The sequence below is a fragment of the Oncorhynchus mykiss genome, chromosome 2, assembly GCF_013265735.2.
Source record: "Oncorhynchus mykiss isolate Arlee chromosome 2, USDA_OmykA_1.1, whole genome shotgun sequence".
Lineage (NCBI taxonomy): Eukaryota > Metazoa > Chordata > Actinopteri > Salmoniformes > Salmonidae > Oncorhynchus > Oncorhynchus mykiss.
In genome coordinates, this window is record NC_048566.1 from 43,953,426 (window position 1) to 43,980,847 (window position 27,422).

General features: G+C 41.5%; 1 protein-coding gene across 1 annotated transcript; it reads left to right on the forward strand.

Annotated features, from left to right (window-relative positions):
• The first annotated feature begins 1,623 nt into the window (after positions 1-1,623).
• On the forward strand, positions 1,624-7,567 carry LOC110490326 (membrane progestin receptor alpha-like). Its single transcript, XM_021563656.2, has 2 exons — positions 1,624-1,778; positions 5,169-7,567. Exon 2 carries the CDS (start codon positions 5,175-5,177, stop codon positions 6,237-6,239), a length of 1,065 nt encoding a protein of 354 aa, XP_021419331.1. The 5' UTR covers positions 1,624-1,778; positions 5,169-5,174; the 3' UTR covers positions 6,240-7,567.
• The last annotated feature ends 19,855 nt before the right edge of the window (positions 7,568-27,422 follow it).

A 27,422-nucleotide genomic window follows, 5' to 3' on the forward strand; every position in this document is an offset into this window, starting at 1 on the left:
TCAGCCTAAATTCTTGGACATCATGTTCTGGTCCCTTTATACTTACCCTACCTCACCTCTATAGTACCTCTATATAAGCTATGTTCACAATCATTTGTCATGCTAATCGTTAATGTTATACTAAGGAGGTATCGGCAGATGTGATAAACAACATATATTACTGTATAAGTCCTTCCAAGCAACAAAAGACATTTGAATATTTCCCCCATCTCATCTGTACTTCAACAAGTATGAGACCTGCACTTTGAGCAAGTTCTAAAATAAGCCATACATTTCTAGAGTAATAAAAAAAGCAACGAGGATGAGGTACTGTACCATTCATCAACAAGGGTCCCCTCTGACGGGAAATGTACATGATACAAATGTGTGGAAATACAATAATTACACAATTGGAACACAAATAGATTTTTAACACACTAAATATGCTTTCTACCCTATCTTTGCTTAAACAAACACCTGAAAAGTTAGTTTGGAGTGCATTTTTTGTTCCTAAATACATTTGAAATCTATTGGAAACAGGTTACCAAGTCACAATACCAAGCATGAAACATGTTGAAATTGCAAACAGAATGTGTTAATCTTGTGTGAAATTTCTGGTCGGGCTCTTGCCTATATTGTTTTAGAGACACCTGTTAAGTCTGAGAAAGATATCCACCATATGACAGTAGGCTGTGCACATCTGTGCACTTTATGTAATTGTACAATAACGTTTTTGTATTGTACAATAACATCCGCATAAAGAGGTCTCAGTAGGTGGTATTGTCAGCCTTCACAGAAGGGGAGACAGCTGAGACACCTCTGCAAATTGTTTTGAAGGTCTGGGCTGGGTCTGACTGAGTATATACAATGCAAGCCTTTCACAGACGCATCCACAGTGTTTCATACAAAGACACATTGTCAATGGTACCCACAACGTGGGAGGAGGGAAAATGTGAGCCTTTATACAGTGACTGGACTAATGAGCGATTCAAAAATTTGCTTGACTTGATATACAAATTAGTTTCAATTTACTGTGAACCATATTGGTGGTAAACGAACAATAGGTCTCTCATCAAGAGCCAAAATTGTGCTGAGTTCGTCATTCCACATGTGGGCTAACTTCTGAGTTTTAAGTTTCCATTGCAAAGCTACTGTGGGCCTATATCTATTGGTTTAGCACTCTGGTAGACACCTACATTTAAAGTCACATCATGAATGGATTAGAATGAAATGACACTGTAATAAATACCAATAACAAAGTAACAAATAACACACACACACACACACACACACACACACACACACACACACACACACACACACACACACACACACACACACACACACACACACACACACACACACACACACACACACACACACACACACACACACACACAGCTCTCCAATATACTTTCAAATCAGTAAAACAAATACATCATTTATGGTGAATGGGTGATTCTTCATTTTCAGAGCACACACTGCATTTCATTCCCTTACAGTGTGCAATCAGTCAAATAAGACCTACGCTATTGGTGAGAATCGAATGAAAAGACAGGAACAATACACCATATCTGACTGCTGATTGGTTAGAACATCTGCTTGTCAAAGGCTCGTGGCTCTTTGACTACCGATTGCGTCTTGATAAAAATCCGACGGGCGCTCTACCCGCACAAGAATAATCATACTTTAGAAATGTTATTGTTCAAACAATGTTATTTAAATTTGATGTATTAATGAATAATCCAAATGATTCACTATTCAAGGTTTTGCACTGATACTGCGTTTGCCTTCTTCAGGTAGGTTTATTTATTATTTCTTTATTTATTATGGTTTTCACACTATGGCCACGCCAGAATATGGTCGCATAAAATGTCAATGTGCATGCCGATAGACCATTTTAATAATGTGCATTTGTATAGAAGACTCTGTTTTAGTACATCTCGTATAACATGTAATAGAGCAGCTGCCAGAATGGGACATTGAAGTCTATTCTATATGCAGTTTACCCCTCCCTGATCATATGTCGGCTTAATTCTGTCTTTTTACAGAAATACCCAATTTGTGTTCATATTAGGCTACGTCGATAATTAGGATAACATATTGATCAGTCGTTTCCGTGCAATTATCGATTGTTAGCTAGTAGGCTAAAATAGGCCTCACTGTTGGATGTCTTGAACAAATCATTTACATTAAAATACCATTCTATAGTCTCAAAGCTTCTGGATTCGTTTATACTCGAGCAATTTTTCAGCCATGAATATTTTAAGACAGCTAGGCATGCAACCAATGTAAAAATCTGAGGGTGGAGACCGGCAGGATGGGGAATATGTTACATAATCCTCTTCCCATTCAACGATTGCTCCATGATACCATTTTTCCTTAGCACTCAGTAATTTACGTGGTCTCCTCTTGTCTCCTTAACCTTTTCCACGCCAGCATGGTCATGGAAGGACAAGGGCAATACAATTCTCAGTAGAATAGGCATTCTTTCGCTTGCTCTGCTTTTTGTAGATACATGCAAATTAAGTAACAAGAGGGAGTTTGAGGAAGCTGTTTAATTTACTGAAGGCTATTAATATGCACCCCGTGTGTAGGCCTAGGCTACAGCATTTACATATTTGTACTGCTGACACTGAAAATACATAATACATAAGAAAATATAGTACATAAGTAGCCTAAAGTACACTGCTTTATCTCTGATATTTTTTGTATGATTTTATTTCAGATTTTAGACAATAGACATAGACAAAAGACAATAGACAACTTAACATTTCACAGATATATATCCACTAAACTAGACATTAGCTTGGCTGGGACTTAATGCCCAACCTTCAACATAAAAAAAGACAAAAAACACCAACTCAGACATACAGTTCAAATCAAAAGTTTGGACACACCTACTCATTGATGGGTTTTTCTTTATTTTTACTATTTTCTACATTGTAGAATAATAGTGAAGACATCACACCTATGAAATAACACATGGAATCATGTAGTAACCAAAAAAAGTGTTAAAGAAATCTAAATATTTTTTATATTTTATATTCTTCGAAGTAGCCACCCTTTGCCTTGATGAAAGCTTTGCACACTCTTGGCATTCTCTCAGTCTTGGCAATCTCTCAATCCCCTATACTATGTTCTTACAAAAAAAGGTTTGCAATTCTCCAATACAGCCAATATTGAAGACTTTTAAATGCTTCTCAAAGATGCCCTCTGGTGGTCAAACTAGCTCAAACTAGAATTAATAGCAAAAATGGTTGACAATTAAACAAAGTGCCCTAGATTCTGCAGCAGCCAGCAAGGTGTGCTGCAGTATGATGTAACTTTTACAGGAAGAACCACTGTAGGAAGGAGAGGAGATTTTAGTCATTTCGTCCCCACTTGTCCACTAAAAGACCAGGCTCACCGGTAGGAGCGAGTACTCTGGTGGGCCATATGGAGAACGTTTCCTCTCCCCTTACTCCCATCCCTTTTCATGCCATGTTGCTGTGGGGAAACCAGTCGAAATCTCCCCGGGTATTCATCAACTCTGGGGCTGATGTGAGCTTTATGGATGCTAACCTGGCATCCGAGCTGGATATCCCCACAGCCCCTCTCCATTCCCATGGTTATTAGAGCACTGGACGGGCGCTCTATAGGCCCGGTCACCCACAATACCACCCCCATCAACCTACTTGTGTCAGGGAACCACAGCGAGACGATGCAGTTCCTGCTCATTGAGTCTCCTCAGATTCCTGTGGTATTGGGATTCTCCTAGCCCGTTCTGCTATCCCCAGTTCCCGAAGTCAGTGCAGCCTGCCCCATGACATCTTCCTGGGGGCTCGGAAGTTGCCCCGGATCTCTCCGCCATTCCCCATTCCAGGGTGGTGTTCAGTAAGGCCCGGGCCACTTCGCTTCCGCAGCACTGACCATATGACTGCGGGATTGACCTTCTCCCATGCACCACTCTACCCCGGGGACGACTGTACTCTCTGTGGATCTGGAGACCAAGGCTATGGAGACCTACATTGAGGACTCCATAGCTGCAGGGTTCATCCGTCCTTCTGTCTCCTCCGCCGGCGCAGGGTTCTTCTTTGTAGAGAAGGAGGACAAAACCATGTGCCCGTGCATCGACTACCGGGGTCTCAACGACATCATGGTGAAGAACTGCTACTCGCTACCACTCATCTCCTCGGCCTTCGACCCACTCCAGGGGGCCACCGTGTTCTCCATGCTGGACCTACGGAATGCCTACCACCTGGTGCAGATACGGGAAGGGGACGAGTGGAGGACTGCCTTCAACACGGCCGGCGGTCACTACAAGTATCTGGTCATGCCATTCGGCCATACTGTGCTCCAGGCTCTGGTTATTGATGTTCTCCGTGACATGTTGAACCGGTTCGTCTTCGTCTACCTCGATGACATCCTCGTCTTCTCCCGCATTGTAAAACCTCTGAAACTTTCTTACTTTCTTACAACTTTCTTACTCCGCCCATAACTGTTGGACTTTATAACACTCCCAGAAGGCATGAATTATTGAGTCATTGTTTGTTTTACACTTAAGACATGACTCTACCATTGTGCTGTAGAATTTATGTATTTTGTCTCTTATATAATATATTCTATACATTAGTTTATACTTGATTACACTTCCATTTTTGTTAGCTGTAATTTTGTTATTTATGCTTCAACAGTTCTTTTTTAGGTCTTGGTTCCAGTATTTTATATATTTTTTCAATTAGTGTTAGTTGGATAGGCTCTCTGCAAAGTTTTGTAGGCTATATCTTACCTATCATATGAGTATCCTTTTCTGACTCAAAGAAGAAGAATCAGAATCATAAAACACGGGATGAGATGTTAAACATCCTCAACATTTGATGTCCAAAATATTTCAGATTGAAGTTTCATGATATAAAACTTTTAAATTGCATATAATTTAAAAAAGTTATTTCCAATATCGGACAGCTATTTCCAATGTAGACATTATAAAGATATCTGTTAAATGAAATAATCTAACAAGCTAAACTACACCCTCCACACACTCCCATTACTAAGCCAAAGCCAAAAAAGCAAACCATTGTAATATCATGCAACACACGATTAGGGTCTAAATCCTCTCGCTTGCAATCAGAAATGACAGCTCATGGCCAGATAGATATTATTGACTGACTGTGAACTCATTCTCTGCCCTCATCTTCCGTCTTTAGTTTGCCATGGCGACCGTGGTGATGGAGCAGATTGGTCGCCTGTTCATCAATGCTCAACAGTTGCGTCAGATTCCTCAGCTGCTCGAGTCGGCCTTCCCTACTCTGCCCTGCACCGTGAAGGCCCATGATGTGCCCTGGGTGTTCCGTGAGCCTCACATCCTTGGAGGCTACAGGCAGCCGGAACACAGCTGGCGCTACTACTTCCTCACCCTCTTCCAGAGGCACAACGAGGCACTCAACGTTTGGACCCACCTGCTCGCCGCCTTTATCATCCTGGTCAAGTGCCAGGAGCTGTCTGAGACAGTGGATTTTCTCCGTGACCCCCACGCCCAGCCCCTGTTTATTGTCCTCCTCTCAGCCTTCACCTACCTGTCGTGCAGTGCCCTGGCCCACCTGCTCAACGCCAAGTCCGAGCTCTCCCACTACACCTTCTACTTCCTGGACTATGTGGGCGTGGCCATCTACCAGTATGGCAGCGCCCTGGCCCACTTTTACTATGCCATCGAGGAGGGCTGGCACACCCGGGTGCGAGGGATCTTCCTGCCCACCGCAGCGTTCCTAGCCTGGTTCTCGTGCTTCGGCTGCTGCTACGGCAAGTATGCCAGCCCGAGGCTGCCCAAATTTGCCCACAAGCTGTTCCAGGTGGTGCCCTCGGGCCTGGCCTACTGCCTGGACATTAGTCCCGTGCTGCACCGCATCTACAGCTGCCACCAGCAGGAGGGGGGCTGCTCCAACCAGGCTGTGGCTTACCACCGCTACCAGGTACTCTTTTTCCTGGTGAGCGCCTACTTCTTTGCCTGCCCCCACCCAGAGCGCTGGCTGCCCGGGCGATGTGACTTCATTGGCCAGGGCCACCAGATCTTCCACGTGTTCCTGGTGCTGTGCACCCTGGTGCAGATCGAGGCGACACGCATAGACTACATTGAGCGGAGGCCTCTCTACGAGCGTCTCCACGGCAACCTGGCCCATGATGCAGTGGCACTCTTCATCTTCACGGCATGCTGCAGCGCGCTCACTGCCTTCTACGTGCGGAAACGTGTGCAGGCGCAACTGTGCGAAAAAGAGAAGTAGGAGCTGTCAGGACAGAGGGAGAAAGGAGGATAAGGGAGAAAGACTAATCTGATTTACACTGGAAAGCTAAAAAAAAAAGACAAGAGATTAAAGCAATTAGACTGTTCATTTTGTAAAAACAATGACCTGCTGTTTTTTTTTTTTTTTTTTTTTTTTTTTGTGGCCTGCCAAATGACATTTTAAACTGGCAACATTGACTGTCTTGTGATGTTGACCTTCCAGGAAGACAGAAAAATCCTGGTAGTTTCTGTCTGTCACATCACAAGCAGTCCCTGTAACACTCCAAATAAAATCTTTGCACTTCACAAAGAGGGTAAGATGAAGGTCGGAATTGAGACTTTTTTTATTGTGTTGATTTTCCTATTCATTTTCCACTCTCTACTGTGAGATCACATGTCATGGCCTGGCTAGCTACTGAATAGTCTGAATGACTGTTTGACTACATACTGTACTGTACAGACTGACCAACACCAGGCATGACACAGACCATCTCCATAGAGGTATGCAGGAAAGAATGGAAAGAATACCCACGTTGCCCTTAAGTGGATCATCAAATAAATAATTACAATAGTTTAATAATTTCTCACCAGCTTTTATTTCTTAAAAGTACAATGTGAGTTTCTAGCTATTTGACTCCCAAGTCAAATGTTAATGCTTAATGAAGACCAGTATTCTTTTTTGTGTTCCTTGTATATCTCATGATATTCCAGTGAGCTGCAGTCGACACCTCCAAATGCTGTCTCCCCTACTCATTCTCTCTGTTTTATCTACCATTTTCTCTGCCCATTTTCTCCAAAGCTGGGTTTGCTAACTGATTGAGATGCCTATACGCGCTGTCAGATATAATAGACTGGCAGTTAGACTTGGCTAGAGGCATACCGCGCACAATTTGCAAACCAAACAGAACATTTCTCCTCTAAGATACATACATTGGCCATTTTACTAACATGTGGATTGATCATGTCAAAGAACAAAGCTGGCACTCTTAGGAGAGTTGGCGTAAGAAATGGATGGAACTATGTGCCCAAGATGACTATGATGTCTCTTTGTCGTTGTGATAATATTCCTTTGTATTCAAAGGGCGGGAACTTCAGTTTTTGCCTTTTTTTTGCCTTTGTGTGTATTGTTCAGTCTTTTCATGTACTTGACTTTACTCACAAAAGGGCTGTCTTAGTACTTAGTATGGTGACTTACTGCTTGTACATTTGTATATGTATGGTTGGGTATGTACAGTTGAAGTCGGAAGTTTACATACTCTTAGGTTGCAGTCATTAAAACTAATTTTAAACGACTCCACAAATTTCTTGTTAACAAACTATAGTTTTGGCAAGTCGGTTAGGACATCTACTTTGTGCATTACACAAGTAATTTTTCCAACAATTGTTAACAGACAGATTATTTAACTAACATTCCCTGTATCATAATTCCAGTGGATCAGAAGTTTACATACCAAGTTGACTGTGCCTCTAAACAGCTTGGAAAATTCCAGCTGAAGCTTCTGATAGGCTAATTGACATCATTTGAGTCAATTGGAGGTGTACCTGTGGATGTATTTCAAGGCCTACCTTCAAACTCAGTGCCTCTTTGCTTGACATCATGGGAAAATCAGAAGAAATCAGCCAAGACCTCAGAAAACAAATTGTAGACCTCCACAAGTCTGGTTCATCCCTGGGAGCAATTTCCAAACGCCTGAAGGTACCACGTTCATCTGTACAAACAATAGTATGCAAGTGTAAACACCATGGGACCACGCAGCCGTCATACCGCTCAGGAAGGAGACGCATTCTCTCTCTAGGAGATGAATGTACTTTGGTGTGAAACGTGCAAATCATCCCCAGAACAGCAAAGGACCTTGTGAATATTCTAGATGAAACCGGTACAAAAGTATCTATATCCACAGTAAAAACGAGTCCTATATCGACATAACCTGAAAGGCCGCTCAGCAAGAAAGAAGCCACTACTCCAAAACCGCCATAAAAAAGCCAGACTACGGTTTGCAACTGCACATGGGGACAAAGAACATGCTTTTTGAAGAAATGACTGATGAAACAAATATAGAACGGTTTGGCCATAATGACCATCATTATGTTTGGAGGAAAAAGGTGGAAGCTTGCAAGCCGAAGAACACCATCCCAATCGTGTAGCACGGGGGTGGCAGCATCATGTTGTGGGGGTGCTTTGCTGATGGAGGGACTAGTGCACTTCACAAAATAGATGACATCAGTCAGGAAGTTAAAGCTTGGTCGCAAACAGGTCTTCCTAATGGACAATGACCCCAAGCATAATATCAAAGTTGTGACAAAATAGCTTAAGGAAAGTCAAAGTAAAGGTATAGGAGTGGCGTCACAAAGCCCTGACTTCAATCTTATGGAAAATGTGTGGGCAGAACTGAAAAAGAGTGTGCGAGCAAGGAGGCCTACAAACCTGACTCAGTTACAACAGCTCTGTCAGGAGGAATGGGCCAAAATTCACCCAACTTATTGTGGGAAGCTTGTGGATGGCCACCCAAAAAGTTTGACCCAAGTTAAACAATTTAAAGGCAATGCTACCAAATACTAATTGAGTGTATATAAACTTCTGACCCACTGGGAATGTGTTGAAAGAAATAAAAGCTGAAATAAATAATTCTCTCAACTATGTTATTCTGACATTTCACATTCTTAAAATAAAGTGGTGATCTTAACTGACCTAAGACAGGGAATTTTTACTCTGATTAAATGTCAGGAATTGTGAAAAACTGAGTTTAAATGTATTTTGGCTAAGGTGTATGTAAACCTCAGAGTTAAAATGTACATGCCTTGGAGCATGTCTCTTTGCGTGTATTGCTTTGCTTGTGTTTGCTTGTGTTTGATTCAGATGTGAATGTGTTTGAAAGCCTGTCTTTGCACTTAAGACCCCTCTTAAGAACATTGTAGTCCGTTAACCTCCTCTCAAGTCCCTTAAGGTGACATTTTAAGTCTGTCACACATCAATGAAAGGTGAAATAATTGCTCACAAAAAGAGCAGGATTTATTTTAAAACCTAATTTTATGATGTCCATGAAACGGTGGCAATAATATATTTAGAGCTAATGTAAACAATACATTTATTACACAGGTATTCAAATCAGGACCCAAAAAATTCCAACACTCATTTTGAAAGAAATGCCATTTAAAATGTTAATTTTAGATTAATAAGATAATGTTGTCCTTGTGTTCTGTTGTGAAATGCCTCATAAAATTAATGTAATTTTATATGTGCTGATCAAGTTTGAGGTGGCATTGAACTTTACAGACCTGAGACTTGGGTTTGGGCTTAGGCTAATATCTAACAGGTGACGGAAAGGTTAAATCATGACTGACTTACAGGTAACTGCCAAAATAAAGGAAACACTTAAGTGAATGAGGGATACAAAGTATATTGAAAGCAGTTGCTTCCACGCAGATGTGGTTCTTGAGTTAATTAAGCAATGAACACCCCATCATACTTCAGGTCATGTATAAAAATGCCCAGTTGCCTGTTATTTTGGCTACCATGGCTAGAAGAAGAGAGCTCTGTGACTTTGAAAGAGGAGTCTCAAAGGAGCATATGGGGTTTAAAGTAAGTGTGTGTGTGTGTGTGTGTGTGTGTGTGTGTGTGTGTGTGTGTGTGTGTGTGTGTGTGTGTGTGTGTGTGTGTGTGTGTGTGTGTGTGTGTGCATGTCAGTCACCATATCTCAACCCAATTGAACACTTAAGGAAGATTCGAGAGTGGCGCCTGAGACAGCGTTTTCCACCACCACCAACAAAACACCAGATTATGGAATTTCTCACGGAAGAATGGTGTCGCATCCCTCATATAGAGTTCCAGATACAATTTATGCCAAGGAGCATGGACAATGTTCTGGTGGCTCGTGCTGGCCCAACGCCCTATTAAGACACTATGTTATTTAGGCAGTTATTTGAATTTGAATTGTTATGGTCTCACTGATAAAGGGGTTGCAATGACTAGAATAAAATGATTGTGACCACTAGTATCCAAACTACCATTGTAAGCGCCATTCCTAACACAAACCAACTCTGAATCATATAACTGTTCACCTTGATACTACTGACTCTCACTATCCTGCACAGAACCTAAGGCAGGGAATATTTAAATCAGCATTGATACGGTTCTACCCAGGGTTGCAGGTTACTTTATACAGTATGACGTGATTAATCTGTTGCAAAAAGGTTGAATATGGGCTCGGATGGGACCAGAGTTTTTCTTATCAGGTCACATGGTTTAAAAAAACTCCTGAACTTGGGGGAGGGTGAAAACCATGTCAAACTGCAGCAACCTTGTACTTGTTCATATTAAAATAAAGACTAGGGAGGTTTCCTATACACAGACAAAGCAACATGATTGGACAATAAAACTCACAGGGCTGAGCTTGTTTTATGCAGGTTTGCATTGTGTAGTCCAGCCCAATGCAACTGTAGGCCTACTTAAACATTTACTCACAGTCTATGTACTGTAGCTATTGTGTTTATTGATTAATAAGCCCTGCATAAATACATCAAACAAATACAATGTACACAATTACAAAACATATTAAGAAAAACAGACATTACTCTGAACTGGCCAAGAAGATCTCATTTTAGAGAGCTCTGTAAGTTGTTTCACATAAACAACTAGATGCTGTTTTCCATTGTGCCCTTAGGTTTATTACTGGTGATGGTTATAGAACTCACCATTTTGTTTTTTCTAATAAAAAATTGGGTTGGGCCTCTTTGTATGTAACAGATGAGCAGCATTTTCTTGTGTTTATCAACAAAGCACTCATGCAGAAACTTCCTATGTATCTATCATCATTAATTCAATTTAGACATACAAATGATCAAACCCGGTCTCAGGCTTGGATAGCACTGGAGGCCCCTCTGGTCTCCACAGAGTTGGGTAAAGCAGCTTTTCGTTTTTTTTTTTCACCCTTTATATGCAAATGCTGCTGCATGCATATAGATAATATCCCCATAGTCGAAAATAGACATTTAAGTGGCCTGGACAATTTCCTTCCTTTAACAAAAGTCAGACATGTGTCATGATGTTGCCCTCTTTGGGTACAGCAAGCCCCATCCCCCTCTCCCTGTCTCCTACACACAGGCTGCTGTGGTCAGAGAGAGGTCGTAAATTCCTGGAGGATATTATCTCCTCATGGCCACAGTATACAGACAGAGTGAATTTTCATAGAGAACAAAGGAATATCTTCCACTTCACAGAACTTGAGGTCCGAACAACATTTATGTTCTGGAGAAGGTATAAAAGATCGGTGTAGAATCCAGCTACAAACTGGTTCGTTTGGTACAATTTGGTGAAACTCATGGAAGAGAATACGACCACATTACCATAACGCTGTTTATATAACAGCCTCAGATATGAGGTTTACATCTAATTGTTGTATAAGATGAATGAGTGAGGATAATACTGTTTGTAAAATTGTGTAATGTGATTTTGGACTGTTTAATGAAGGAAACTCCAATTCCCTTTTGAGTTTAACTAAATCAGAGGACCGCCCATGAGCCCAGTTAGGGTCTGGCATACTGGGACAGGCCCTTTTCTGCAACTCCCGAATAAAACCCCCACTTTGATAATTTCTCAACAGACCATGTTTCCCTCAATTGCGAGAGGACAAACGTTTGAGTAGACTGCTGAATCTTTTAACCATCCCACGTGGTTAACTCTGAGACTATCGATACTGACAGAATAAGAACAAGTCTTTGATATTAATTACTAGTCTGCAGCTAGGAATTCGGTATCATTGAACGCGAAGACCGACAACCACCGAAATATCTATCCATAACAACCTGAATGAATGTCACTCTGAACTATTCATTCTAACCACGACAGAGAGGGCGGACAAACTCTCCAACAGAAACTAACTTTTCAACAGAGATCCCCGACGACACATTGAACGTAAATATATATATTGATTGCAATTGTTCCCGAATGAGTGAGCGTTCATGTGCAAAGGATTAGCATTTCAATTGTTAGAATTATCAACTGTGTGTTGTCTTATCTCAGTCGACCCCCACTCCCCTTTTGTACAGCAAGCCGCGATGCCGGTTTAGCCCACTGGGGCACATTCCTCTATAATTTCTTGTAACCATATTTACTTTGTTTGTTTGTGTGTGCACTTCTGTGATTGTTTAGTTAGTTAATAAATAAATGATTTAAGACAATTGATGTATGGATGACTCATAGTGAAGACTGGGTTCATGCAGATAACCAACAATTTACAACGTTTGGAATGAGACTAACGTGAGGTAAAGAAGAATTCATTAATCAGAAGACTATTGATCAGATAAGAAAATATTCTGAAAAGTTATATTAGGAAAATTATAACTTTGTAATCTGAATATTTTCCTTGGTGCCCCGACTTCCTAGTTAATTACAGTTACATGATTAATCAGTTTAATCGTGTAATACTAATTACAGAGAATATTTTATAAAAACTAAAAGTCTTCATTTAATGATAGTAAAGACACGACACATGTTTGTTTCTGTAAAAGAAACCAACCTTGAAGTTCAACTTCTTCACCAGCTCAGTAACATGTTTCAGATACCAAGATATGTGTAGGAAGGAACTCGCTCAATTTGTGTACCGTTCAAACTAGTCATTACAAATTCATTTAAATGACACTTATATGTGACTTTTGCTATCAGAATACAAAGATCGCATTGAAAAGACTGGTTGAGTGCTTTGCTTTGTGGTCTGATTGTGTTCAGATCTGTCTGACCACTTCAGGAGGTGGTCAAGGATGCATTTTTCCTCAGTCTGGATGCAATCAGGCTATGGCAAGTGCATACAGTGTGCTACGTGATCAGCACTCCTCACGCAATTCTCCAGAAAACTTGTTATTTGGGACCGAGAGACAGATTTTCATGATAATGTTGGAGTAAATACGTTCCTAGCGCGAGAGGAACATATTTGCTGGCCTCATAAATGCTAGCCAGCTAGCTAATATTTAGAAAAACATTTTGTTTTATTTGACTAGCTACAGTGGTTAGCTGGCTAGTTAGCTACAGTAGTTAGCTGCTGCCATCTGTTGTTGTGTTATCATATTTAGCCTATGCCACCATTTGTAGAATGCATACTGGCATTTGAATATTGAGCGGGAAAAGGAAATATTCCATTTACATAAGTTTACTAAGTACTTTGTTGAAGCACCTTTGGCAGCGATTACAGCCTCACGTCTTCTTGAGTATGACACTACAAGCTTGGCACACCTGTATCCTGTCAAGCTCTGTCAGGTTGGATTGGGAGCGTCGCTGCACAGCTATTTTCAGGTCTCTACAGATATGTTCAATCAAGTTCAAGTCTGGGATCTGGCTGGGCCACTTGAGGACATGTATTATTCATTTATTTTTATTTAACTAAGCAAGTCAGTTAAGAACAAATTCTTATTTACAATGACGGCCTACCCCGGCCAAACCCTAACCTAGACAACACTGGGCCAATTGTGCTCCGCCCTATGAGACTTCCAATCACAGCCGGTTGTGATGTAGCCTGGAATCAAACTAGGGTCGAGTAGTGATGCCTCCAGCACTGAGATGCAGTGCCTTAGACCGCTGCGCCACTCGGGAGCCCCATTCAGAGACTTGTCCCGAAGCCACTCCTGTGTTATCTTGGCTGTTAGCTGAGGGACATTGTCCTGTTAGAAGGTGAACCTTCACCCCAGTCTGAGGTCTTGAGCTCTCTGTAGCAGGTTTTCATCAAGGATTTCTCTGTGCTCCGTTCATCTTTCCCTCAATCCTGACTGGTCTCCCAGTCCCTGCCGCTGAAATAATTACCCACAGCATGATGCTGCCTCCACCATGCTTCACCGTAGAGATGGTGCCAGGTATCCTCAAGACCCTATGCTTGGCATTGACGCCAAAGAGTTCAATCAGACCAGCGAATCTTGTTTCTCGTGATCTGAGTCCTTTAGGTTCCTTTTGGCAAACTCCAAGTGGGCTGTCATGTGCGTTTTACTGAGGAGTGGCTTCCGTCTGGCCACTGTACCATAAAGGCCTGATTGATGGAGTGCTACAGAGAATGTTGTCCTTCTGGAAGCTTCTCACATCTCCATAAAGGAACTCTGGAGCTATGTCAGAGTGACCATCGGGTTCTTGGTCACCTCCCTGACCAAGGCCCTTCTCCACCAATTGCTCAGTTTGGCCGGATGGCCAGCTCTAGTAAGAGCCTTGGTGGTTCAAAACTTCTTCCGTTTAAGAATGTGAAAAGTGCAAATCAACCCAAGAACAACATCAAAAATTTGAATCAAATTGTATTTGTCACATGCGCCAAATACAACAGGTATTAAAAGCTTACTTACAAGCCCTAACCAACAACCCAGTTAAAAAAATATTATAAAAAATACCTAAGAAAAAACAAGAATAAGAACTAAAAAAGTAACAAGTAATTAAAGAGCCGCAGTAAAATAAAAATAGCGAGGCTACATACAGTGAGTACTGGTACAGAGTCAATGTGCGGGCGCACTGGTTAATCGAGGTAATATGTACATGTAGGTGGAGTTATTAAAGTGACTATGCATAGATAATAACAGAGAGTAGCAGCAGTGTAAAAGAGGGTGGGAAATGCAAATAGTCTGGGTAGCCATTTGATTAGATGTTCAGGAGACTTATGGCTTGGGAGTAGAAGCTTTTTAGAAGCCTCTTGGACCTAGACTTGGCACTCCGGTACCGCTTGCCATATGATAGCAGAGAGAACAGTCTATGACTAGGGTGGCTAGAGTCTTTGATAATTTTTAGGGCCTTCCTCTGACACTGCCTGGTATAGAGGTCCTGGATGGCAGGAAGCTTGGCCCCTCTGATGTTCTAGGCTGTACACACTACCCTCTATAGTGCTTTGTAGTAGGAGGCCGAGCATATTTCATAACAGGCAGTGATGCAACCAATGGTGCAGCTGTAGAACTGTTTGAGGATCTGTAGGACCCATGCCAAATCTTTTCAGTCTTCTGAGGGGGAATAGGTTTTGTTGTGCCCTCTTCACGATTGTCTTGGTGTGCTTTGACCATGTTCATTTGTTGGTGATGTGGACACCAAGGAACTTGAAGCTCTCAACTTGCTACACTGCAGCCCCGTCGATGAGAATGGGGGCATGCTTGGTCCTCCTTCTCCTGTAGTCCACAATCATCTCCTTTGTCTTGATCACGTTGAGGGAGAGGTTGTCCTGGCACCACACGGCCAGGTCTCTGACCTCCTCCCTATAGGTTGACTCGTTGTGGTCGGTGATCAGGCCTACCACTGTTGTGTCATCTGCAAACTTAATGATGGTGTTGGAGTCGTGCCTGGCCATGCAGTCATGAGTGAATAAGGAGTACGGGAGGGGACTGAACACACATCCCTGAGGATCAACGTGGTGGATGTGTTGTTACCTACCCTTCCCACCTCGGGGTAGCTAGTCAGGAAGTCCAGGATCCCTTTGCAGAGGGTGTGTCAGGCTGTGGGTAACTGGAGCATGTAAACAGGTGGAGGAGAGCAGAGATTAGTGTACAAAGTCATTTATTCCACAAACAGCACCAGTATAAAACAAATACTAAAGCTGCGTGAAATTACCGGTCACTCGTAAATAACGGGCGCAATAACGAACCCAGCAAACAAATACCAGCCAACAAGTAACGACCTGAACATTATATACAAACACGCAGGAAACAGAGGGTTAAATAATGAACATGTAATTGGGGAATATTAACCAGGTGTGTAGAAAACAAAGACAAAACAAATGGAAAATGAAAGTGGATCGGCGATGGCTAGAAAGCCGGTGATGTCGACCAACGAATGCCGCCCGAACAAGGAGAGGGACCGACGTTGGCAGAAGTTGTGACAGGGAGATGTTAGCTTATTGATGAGCTTTGAGGGCACTATGGTGTTGAACGCTGAGCTGTAGTCAATGAAAAATGTTCTTACCTAGTTGTTCCTTTTGTCCAGGTGGGAAAGCGAAGTGTGGAGTGCAATAGAGATTGCATCCTCTGTGGATCTGTTGGGGCAGTATGCAAATTGGAGTGGGTCTAGAGTTTCTGGGATAGTGATATTGATGTGAGCCATGGCCAGCCTTTCAAAGCACTTCATAGCTACAGACGTAAGTGCTATCGGTCGGTAGTCATTTAGGCAGGTTACCTTACTGTTCTTGGTCACGGGAAATATGGTGGTATGCTTGAAACATGTTGGTATTACAGACTCGGTCAGGGATAGGTTGAAAATGTCAGTGAAGACACTTGCCAGTCGGTCAGCGGATGCTCGGAGTACACGTCCTGGTAATTTGTCTGGCCCTGAAGCCTTGAATGTAGACCTGTTTAAAGGTCTTACTCACATCGGCTGCGTGATCACACAGTCGTCCGGAACAGCTGATGCTCTCATGCATGTTTCAGTGTTACTTGCCTCGAAGAGATCATAGAAGTCATTTAGCTTGTCTGGTAGGCTCGTGTCACTGGGAGATCTCGGCTGTGTTTCCCTTTGTAGTCTGTAATAGTTTTGCAAGCCCTGCCACATCCGACGAGCGTAGTACGATTCAATATTCGTCCTGTATTGATGCTTTGCCTGTTTGATGGTTTATCGGACGGCATTGCAGGATTTCTTATAAGCTTCTGGGTTAGAGTCCCGCTCATTGAAAGGGGCAGCTCTACCCTTTAGCTCAGTGTGGATGTTGCCTGTAATCCATGGCTTTGGGGTATGTACGTACAGTCACTGTGGGGATGACGTCATCGATGCACTTATTAATGAAGCCAGTGACTGATGTGGTGTACTCCTCAATGTCACCGGAGGATCCCAGAACATATTCCAGTCTGTGCTAGCAAAACAGTCCTGCAGCTTAGCATCTGCTTCATCTGACCACTTTTTTATTGACCGAGTCACTGGTGCTTCCTGCTTTAATTTTTGCTTGTAAACTGGAATCAGGAGGATAGAATTACGGTCAGATTGGCCAAATGGATTGCGAGGGAGAGATTTGTACATGTCTCTGTGTATGGAGTAAAGGTGGTCCAGAGTTTTATCCCTCTGGTTGCACATTTAACATGCTGGTGGAAATTTGGTAAAACCGATTTAAGTTTCACTGCATTAAAGTACCCGGCCACTAGGAGTGCCACCTCTGGATTAGCGTTTTCCTGTTTACTTATGGAGGTATGCAGCTTATTGAGTGTGGTCTTAGTGCCAGTATCGGTCTGTGGTGGTATGTAGACAGCCACGAAAAATACAGATGAAAAGTCTCTCGGTAGATTGTGTGATCTACAACTTATCATGAGATACTCTACCTCATGCAAGGAAAACCTCAAGACTTAGATAACATCTGGTGCACGATGTTTACAAATATACGTAGACCGCCACCCCTTGTTTTACCAGGGGCTGCTGTTCAATCCTGCCGATACAGTGTGAAACCCGGCAGCTGTATGTTGTTCATGTCGTCGTTCAGCAACAACTCGGTGAAGCACAAGATATTACAATTTTGGTAGTTTTGTCTTGCTCGTTGCTTTTATTTTCCAATGATTGCATGTTTGCCAGTATAACAGATGGCAGTTGGGGTTTACTCACTCGCCTACGAATTCTCAGAAGGCAGCCCGACCTCTTCTCTTCATGAAAAATGACGGGGATTGGGGCCTGTTCCCGGGAAAGGAGTATATCCTTCACATCAGACTCGTTAAAGGAAAAGCTTCTACCAGTTCGTGGTGAGTAATTGCTGTTTTGATGTCCAGAAGTTATTTTTGTTCATAAGAGATGGTAGCAGCAACATTATGTACAAAATAAGTTTAAAAAAAATAATTTAAACAATGCAAAAAAAATAACAGTTGGTTAGGAAAGCGTAAAATGTCTGCCATGCTCTCAGGAGCTATTCTACTACTGCTTAACTCTTGATACTAGCCATCCCGGATCCGGGATCGTGAATACAGCCTCAAGCTCATTACCATAACGCAACGTTAACTATTCATGAAAATCGCAAATGAAATGAAATAAATATGCTAGCTCTCAAGCTTAGCCTTTTGTTAACAACACTGTCATCTCAGATTTTCAAAATATGCTTTTCAACCATAGCAAAACAAGCATTTGTGTAACAGTATTGACAGCTAGCGTAGCTAGCGTAGCATTTAGCGGGCAACATTTTCACAAAAACAAGAAAACCATTCAAATAAAATAATTTACCTTTGAAGAACTTCGGATGTTTTCAATGAGGAGACTCTCAGTTAGATAGCAAATGTTCAGTTTTTCCAAAAAAGATTCTTTGTGTAGGAGAAATCGCTCAGTTTTGTTCAAAACCGAAAAGAAAAAAAAAGAAAAAAAACCCCGAAAATTCAGTCATCCAAATTAACTCCATAATATCGACTGAAACATGGCAAACGTTGTTTAGAATCAAGCCTCAAGGTGTTTTTCACATATCTCTTCGATGATATAACGTTCGTGGAAGTCTGCTTTCTCCTCTGAATCCCATGGAAGAATGCTTGCAGCTGAAGATTACGCACCAATTTCGACAGGGACACCGGGGAGACACCTGGTAAATGTAGTCTCTTATGGCCAATCTTCCAATGATATGCCTACAAATACGTCACAATGCTGCAGACACCTTAGGGAAATGGCAGAAAGTGTAGGCTCGTTCCTGGCGCATTCACAGCTATATAAGGAGTCAATGGAAAACAGCGCCTCAAAAAACTTTTGCTCACTTCCAGTTTGAAGTTTCATCTTGGTTTCGCCTGTAGCATCAGTTCTGGGGCACTCACAGACAATATCTTTGCAGATTTGGAAACGTCAGAGTGTTTTCTTTCCAAAGCTGTCAATTATATGCATAGTTGAGCATCTTTTCGTGACAAAATATTGCGCTTAAAACGGGAATGTTTTTCATCCAAAAATGAAATACTGCCCCCAGAGGTTCAAGAGGTTAACCTTTCTGGTCTCCCCATCCCGGATCCGGGATCGTGAATACAGACTCAAGCTCATTACCATAACGCAACGTTAACTATTCATGAAAATCGCAAATGAAATGAAATAAATATGCTAGCTCTCAAGCTTAGCCTTTTGTTAACAACACTGTCATCTCAGATTTTCAAAATATGCTTCTCAACCATTGCAAAACAAGCATTTGTGTAACAGTATTGATGGCTAACGTAGCATTTAGCATTAGCATTCAGCTGGCAACATTTACACAAAAAAACAGAAAAGCATTCAAATAAAATCATTTACCTTTGAAGAACTTCAGATGTTTTCAATGAGGAGACTCTCAGATAGCAAATGTTCAGTTTTTCCTGAAAGATTATTTGTTTAGGACAAATCGCTCCGTTTTCTGCGTCACGTTTATCTATGAAAAAACCCCTGTATCCAGGATTGTGTAAATCTATCAGCAAGCTCATTAGCATAACACAACGTTAACTATTCATGAAAATCGCAAATGAAATGAAATAAATATGCCATCTCTCAAGCTTAGCCTTTTGTAAACAACACTGTCATCTCAGATTTTCAAAATATGCTTCTCAACCATAGGAAAACAATCATTTGTGTAAAAGTAGCTAGCTAGCGTTAGCATTTCGCGTTAGCATTTAGCGTTAGCATTAGCGTTAGCATCCAGCACGCAACATTAACAAAAACATAAAAGCCTTCAAATAAAATAATTTACCTTTGAAGAACTTCTGATGTTTTCAATGAGGATACTCTCAGTTAGATAGCAGATGCTCAGTTTTTCCAAAAAGATTCCTTGTGTATTAGAAATAGCTCCGTTTTATACATCACATTTGGCTACCAAAAAAAATCCGAAAATTCAGTCCTCAAAACGCGAACTTTTTTCCAAATTAACTCCATAATATCGACTGAAAACATGGCAAACGTTGTTTAGAATCAATCATCAAGGTGTTTTTCACATATCTCTTCATTGATACATCGTTCTTGGACACATGCTTTCTCCCCTGAATCAAATGGTAAAGTAGAAGCAGCTGGCAATTGCGCACCGAATTCGACGCAGGACACCAGGCGGACACTTGGAAAATGTAGTCTCTTATGGTCAATCTTCCAATGATATGCCTACAAATACGTCACAATGCTGCTAAGACCTTGGGGGAACGACAGAAAGTGTAGGCTCATTCGTTGCGCAATCACAGCCATATAAGGAGAGAATGGAAAACAGAGCTTCAGAAATTCTGCTAATTCCTGGGTGATCCATCATCTTGGTTTTCGCCTGTAGAATGAGTTCTGGGGCATTTACAGACAAAATCTTTGCAGATTCTGAAACTTCAGAGTGTTTTCTTTCCAAAACTGTCAAGAATATGCATAGTCGAGCATCTTTTCGTGACAAAATATCGCGCTTAAAACGGGAACGTTTTTTATCCAAAAATGAAATAGCGCCCCTAGAGCTCTAACAGGTTAAAATATGTTTGTTTAGCTAATAAGATGAAAGCATTATCTTGAACTACGTTTGGGTACCTTGTTAACATTTCAACATGAAAAGTTGTGTCTTAAATGTTTTGACATTTTCGAAATATACAGAACAAAAATATAAATACAACATGCAACAATCTCAAAGGCTTTACTGAGTTACAGTTCACAAGGAAATCAGGCAATTGAAATATCTGGATATTGGTGGGAACTGGAACACGCTGTCGTACATGTCGATCCAGAGCATACCAAACATGCTCAATGGGTGACATGGTGAGTATGCTGGCCATGGAAGAACTCTGACATTTTCAGCTTCCAGGAATTTTGTACAGATCCTTGCGACATGGGGCCATGCATTATTATGAGGTGATGGAGGCGGATATATGGCATGACACGTCATGGTATCTCTGCGCATTCAAATTGCCTTCATTAAAAAGCAATTGTGTTCATTGTCCGTAGCCCATATCATAACCCCATGCCACTATGGGGCACTTTGTTCACAACATACAGTGGTTCCTCAGTTTAATGTTTTTAGATTATGTCTAGGGACTTAGAGGTCATTTGTGGTTTAGTACGTTACCCTGCGTCACTGATTCATTGCTCCAGACCTACGCTAGGGGGAGGTAGATTGCAGACTATGCATTTGGGTCCCAAGGCCTAATGTGTCTCTACCTGACAATGAATGGGCGAAGTTATACTTAAATCTGAACTGGTTTTGCAGCACGTAGATTCCAGATTGCCTTTGCCGATCTCTCATCTTCAACTGTCAGTGAGTCAATGGCTTGAATAGTCTCGCTGGAAATGGAATACCATGGTAGATGCAGTGTTTTTGGTTGATTGCCAGGCGGCATTGGTGAAGAGTCAGGTGTAGAGCGACCTGTTTAAATTATATGAGCAAAAAATCTACAATTTAATTTGGAATGGCAAGCCAGACAAGACTAAAAGGGCCTATTGTCTCACCCCATGTTCAAGAATGGCCCCGATTATTCAGATTGTAACCGCTCACTTTTGGTTATTTGAAAACAAAATAATCTCTAAAATATCGTTATTTTCTAAACAAGGACTTGAAAATGGGATTGTGAACGTTTCCAGTCCGAGAATGGATTAATTACAGTCATTTATCATTCGCCAATTATGGGCTATTAGCAGGACAATAGACTCTTGCCAATATGGAGGATAGGGGGAGAATTGTATTGTTAAGGATGAATGTTTTCAGTTGATGGGTTCAGATGGGTTTAAATCAGGAGACCTACATGTAGAGATCATTTTTTCTTTATTTAGATATGCTGTAGGCCTACCGTAGGTGTTGTAGGTTATTTATGTTTATTTAACCTTTATTTTACTACTTAAAGGTCTACTTTGCAGTCATTGTAAATAAGAATTTGTTCTTAACTGACTTGCCTAAAATATATTCAGTGGGGCAAAAAAGTATTTAGTCAGCCACCAATTGTGCAAGTTCTCCCACATAAAAAGATGAGAGAGGCCTGTAATTTTCATCATAGGTTCACTTCAACTATGACAGACAAAATGAGAAAAAAAATCCAGAAAATCACATTGTAGGATTTTAAATTAATTTATTTGCAAATTATGGTGGAAAATAAGTATTTGGTCACCTACAAACAAGCAAAATTTCTGGCTCTCACAGACCTGTAACTTCTTCTTTAAGAGGCTCCTCTGTCCTCCACTCGTTATCTGTATTAATGGCACCTGTTTGAACTTGTTATCAGTATAAAAGACATCTGTCCACAACCTCAAACAGTCACACTCCAAACTCCACTATGGCCAAGACCAAAGAGCTGTCAAAGGACACCAGAAACAAAATTGTAGACCTGCACCAGGCTGGGAAGACTGAATCTGCAATAGGTAAGCAGCTTGGTTTGAAGAAATCAACTGTGGGAGCAATTTTTAGGAAATGGAAGACATACAAGACCACTGATAATCTCCCTCGATCTGGGGCTCCACGCCGTGGGGTCAAAATCATCACAACAATGGTGAGCAAAAATCCCAGAACCACACGGGGGACCTAGTGAATGACCTGCAGAGAGCTGGGACCAAAGTAACAAAGCCTACCATCAGTAACACACTACGCCGCTTCGTAAGAAGTGGCTTCGTAAGAAGTGGCTTCGTAAGAAGCATTTCAAGGTCCTGGAATGGCCTAGCCAGTCTCCAGATCTCAACCCCATAGAAAATCTTAGGAGGGAGTCGAAAGTCTGTGTTGCCCAGCAACAGCCCCAAAACATCACTGCTCTAGAGGAGATCTGCATAGAGGAATGGGCCAAAATACCAGCAACAGTGTGTGAAAACCTTGTGAAGACTTACAGAAAACTTTTGACCTCTGTCATTGCCAACAAAGGGTATATAACAAAGTATTGAGATAAACTTTTGTTATTGACCAAATACTTATTTTCCACCATAATTTGTAAATAAATTCATAAAAAATGCTACAATGTGATTTTCTGGAGAAAAAAAATATAATTTTGTCTGTCATAGTTGAAGTGTACCTATGATGAAAATTACAGGCCTCTCTCATCTTTTTAAGTGGGAGAACTTGCACAATTGGTGGCTGACTAAATACTTTTTTGCCCCACTGTGTATGGGAGGTGGGTGCTATTGGTGGTTCTGTCATTTTCAATCAACAGGCAGACAGTCGCGGAATGGAGACTTGAAGATGGTAAATGCAAAGTCCACCCAAAGCTGCTCTCTTCGCTCCAGGAGCGTTTGCAGTGCTAGTGCATGTACTGCATCTTTGTATCTCACTGCGCCAAGAATGATATGGCAAGCAGAGTTTCTTTGCAGATTAGAATAAACATGACAATAACAGTATCTTTAGATAATGTAATGAAAAGTGGGATATTGGACATGGAGAACATCAGATGGATCCAGGTCTGGGGAAAGGATACGGTCAGCTTCTCGGAGCATGGCATAACCCTTAGATCCCCGAGAACAGGAGCAGAGTAAAATAAAAAGGGGAGGAGATAGAGGTGTAGAAGGATGCAGAAAGAAAACACACAGGTTACAGGTAGATCAGGGGCACGTTGAGCAGGACACAACATTTTGGTCATCCATTGCTTACACCTATCCAACACGCTAAGGTCTACACAAGTTCATAGGGTCTAAGGGATTGATTTGGGATTCAGGGACAGGCTCTTTCTCAATTTGTCTTTCTTTGATTCCTCACTTCCTTTCTCTCTGCCTCCTTTTCAAAACATTTGGAGGAAAATATCTGAGATTCCTCGCCTCAAACCTCCTACAATCCATTCTGAAGAAGCGAGAGGATGCAAGGTTGTAAAATCTGAAAAGAGACACAATCACTGAATGCTGTCACACAACTATAATTCTGTGGGAAAATTAGGAAAAACTCCTGTGCACGTGCACAGATTCTTACCATTATCTGTATGGGTGTTGAGAAATTTGCTTTGCCTTCATGTTGCAATATTGTTTAAAAAAATAATTATATATATTAACCTTTATTTAACTAGGCAAGTCAGTTAAGAACAAATTATTATTTTCCAATAATGGACTAACCCTCCCCTAACCCGGACGACGCTAGGCCAATTGTGCGCCGCCCTATGGGACTCCCGATCACAGCCAGGTTGTGATACAGCCCGCGATCTAACCAGGGTCTGTAGTGACGCCTCTAGCACTGATATGCAGAGCCTTAGACTGCTGCGCCACTCGGGAGCCCTATATCTCACACTAATGCTTGTGTTCACATCATATCACTGAGTCTGCGTTTAATTATATGTATTATGTACATAAACACATACATTCACTCACCCATTTATCAGGAGATGACTGCAATACTCTTGATATTGCAGGCTAAATTAAATTGAATCAACATAAAAGCATGAGTAAATGTGAAAAAGAGGGAAGGGAAGTGCTGCTGGGATACAATAGTAGAACTTTGTAGGTAAAAGGTGCTCTTTGGGAAAATAGTTAAATGGACATTAAAAAAACGGAGGACCAAGGCAGTCTTTATATATTTAGTGTAAAATACTTTTATTGTTATGGCATGTTTTTGTTATTTTGAACATGCCATCACAACAAATGCATTTTAAAACTAAACATATGAAGAGTGCCTTGGTCCTCTGTTTTTTTGATGAGTAAAATGTGTGATGAGTTTGAAATGGTTATTCATTCAGCACTTCGTTGCTGACTTTGCTATGGTTGGTCGCCATCGCCTTGTCTGTACTTGACATTTCATCTTGATGTATGTTGATTGTCAAATGTGAAAAGGAATTCTAGCCCAGCTTCAAGACCGAGATGTATATGACATTATTACACTAACCCGGTATTGGAGGGCTAAAGGACTGTATTATTCTTAGGTTGCTGGTTCTGTTTGTTTGCCATTTGCTGAAAATGATCATTATCTGGCTAATAATGGGGGCTTCAAGGGGGGAAAAATGGGCCAGTGTGGGGGCCTCAAAACAAAAAAATGATCCGGTATGTTAGAAATGCCAGAGCCATTTCTGGTTCCAGTCCACCCCTGGCAGGAGACAGAGGTGAGTTTTGTTTTTAGAATGAAACATATTCAAACATTATTTACATGTGATAACTGCAAGGACATCCAAGCAAAGACAATGTGCCTATGAGCATTAAAGTCTTGAAAACATGAACCTTTGAATGAGGAAATGTCACATTACATTGTTTTGACTACTTCAGTGGATATTCTATTGCTGTATTTGTGGAATTATTCCACGGTTATCAATGTAGCTTAAGACGTCTAGACGCCTGCATTGCAGGCTATTGCTATTTATGTCGGCACAATTGTGTTGCAGTAAATACCATCTATTAGTGTTTTTTGGAATTAAAGCTCGTGGGATATTGTGTGCTGTAACTTCTATCATCACCACTACTGGGCAGCCTTGTCAAGCAAAAGGTTCTGGTAAAGGCATAACTGCAAGTATTACATTATTTTTTCGTTTAGCAGGCACTCTTATCTACAGCAACTTACAGTACTGAGTGCATGCATTTCATACTGTTGTTCCATAGTGGTCCCTCGTGGCAAATTAACCCACAACCATGGCGTTGCAAGCGCCAGGCTCTACCAACTACCAGCTGGGCCACACGGGACTCACAAGCATGTACAGTAGGCTACTGTGTTGTCAGGGCCAATCCATTTACTCACAAGCAAATACTGCATTTCCACTGTGATCAAATCATAGTATCTCTTTCCTGTAGTTGGTCACAGGGACATTCAAGCAGGGAGAATGTGGGATATTTAAATCACAAAACCAGTATGCACATCTCACAATTCCACCAGGGGCAGACAAGTACTACATCAATCATTTCATGTCAAATAATGTTCCCTGCCCTCACCCTCCATCTCACTTACTTTGCCGTCACTAACAGTTTCTTCTCTTAAAGGGGCTTTGTTGGATTAGACTTTGTACACTACATTTGCAGTGATTTGTTCAGCGTTTCTCATCATACCAGTAGGAAATATGTTAACATAGATACATCTACATTTTAACTAATTTAGCAGACACTCTTCTCCAGAGCGTCTTTACAGTTAGTGCATAGTTTCCTGTCACCTCAAAGCTGAGAGGGGGGAAATTGGATGCTTGTCGAGTTCAGAGTTTCTGCACCAGACACCTCATGCAATTAGGTTTTCACAACTGTGTGTGGATGATCATTGTAATGGCCCCCAGGGGTACGCGCAATGCCATCAGGGGTACGCCAAATAAAAATGTGATTCACCTTTTTAAACAGTCCATTTAGAATTTCCAACGGGGCTATACATTTGGGTGAGGTTTTTTCTCGCCTGAGTAGCCTCGTTATACTGCCAAAAATAAAATTACTTCCAAAAACACATTAACTGTTACTCTCTTGTGGGAATTCCACTAACGGTGGATTTGGCTGCTCATTCCATTTGCTCGAAAATTGATTAATGGTTACGAAAGTAAGGCCCGCGTCCATAGAAACACATACCAGCTCTACTGGTAGTACTGCTCCTACCAACAGTACTACACTTGCACGTGTCGACGATACACGTTGTTCTGCTTCCACGAGCACATCCAATGCTAGCATCAGTAATTCTACAATTTTTTTTTCACCTTTATTTAACCAGGTAGGCAAGTTGAGAACAAGTTCTCATTTACAATTGCGACCTGGCCAAGATAAAGCAAAGCAGTTCGACACACACAACGACACAGAGTTACACATGGAGTAAAACAAACATACAGTCAATAATACAGTAGAAACAAGTCTATATACGATGTGAAAAATTAGGTGAGATAAGGGAGGTAAAGGCAAAAAAAGGCCATGGTGGCAAAGTAAATACAATATAGCAAGTAAAACACTGGAATGGTAGATTTGCAGTGGGAGAATGTGAAAAGTAGAAATACAAATAATGGGGTGCAAAGGAGCTAAATAAATAAATACATAAATAAATAAATACAGTAGGGAAAGAGGTAGTTGTTTGGGCTAAATTATAGGTGGGCTATGTACAGCTTAAAGCTAGTGAGGGACATACGTGTTTCCAGTTTCAGAGATTTTTGTAGTTCGTTCCAGTTATTGGCAGCAGAGAACTGGAAGGAGAGGCGGCCAAAGAAAGAATTGGTTTTGGGGGTGTTAGCCCAGCTAGCATGGACACTGACAGTTGTGAATCTGATACAGCCGAAGAGCTACTGCACCCTTACCCGGGAAAGCACCGAACAACAGATAGGGATGTTGGACCATCGTAGAGGCACAAATATGATGAGAACTACATTGATTTGAGGTTCACTTATATTGGGAGTAGTGCCTTTCCTCAGCCACAGTGTGTTACATGTGCAAAAGTATTATCTCACAACTTGATGAAACGTTCACTCTTGCGCCGAGATTTAGACACAAAACATT

What these genes read in the sequence shown, in the direction of transcription:
- LOC110490326 (XM_021563656.2), top strand. Translation starts at nt 5,175, where the DNA reads ATGGCGACCGTGGTGATGGAGCAGATTGGTCGCCTGTTCATCAATGCT.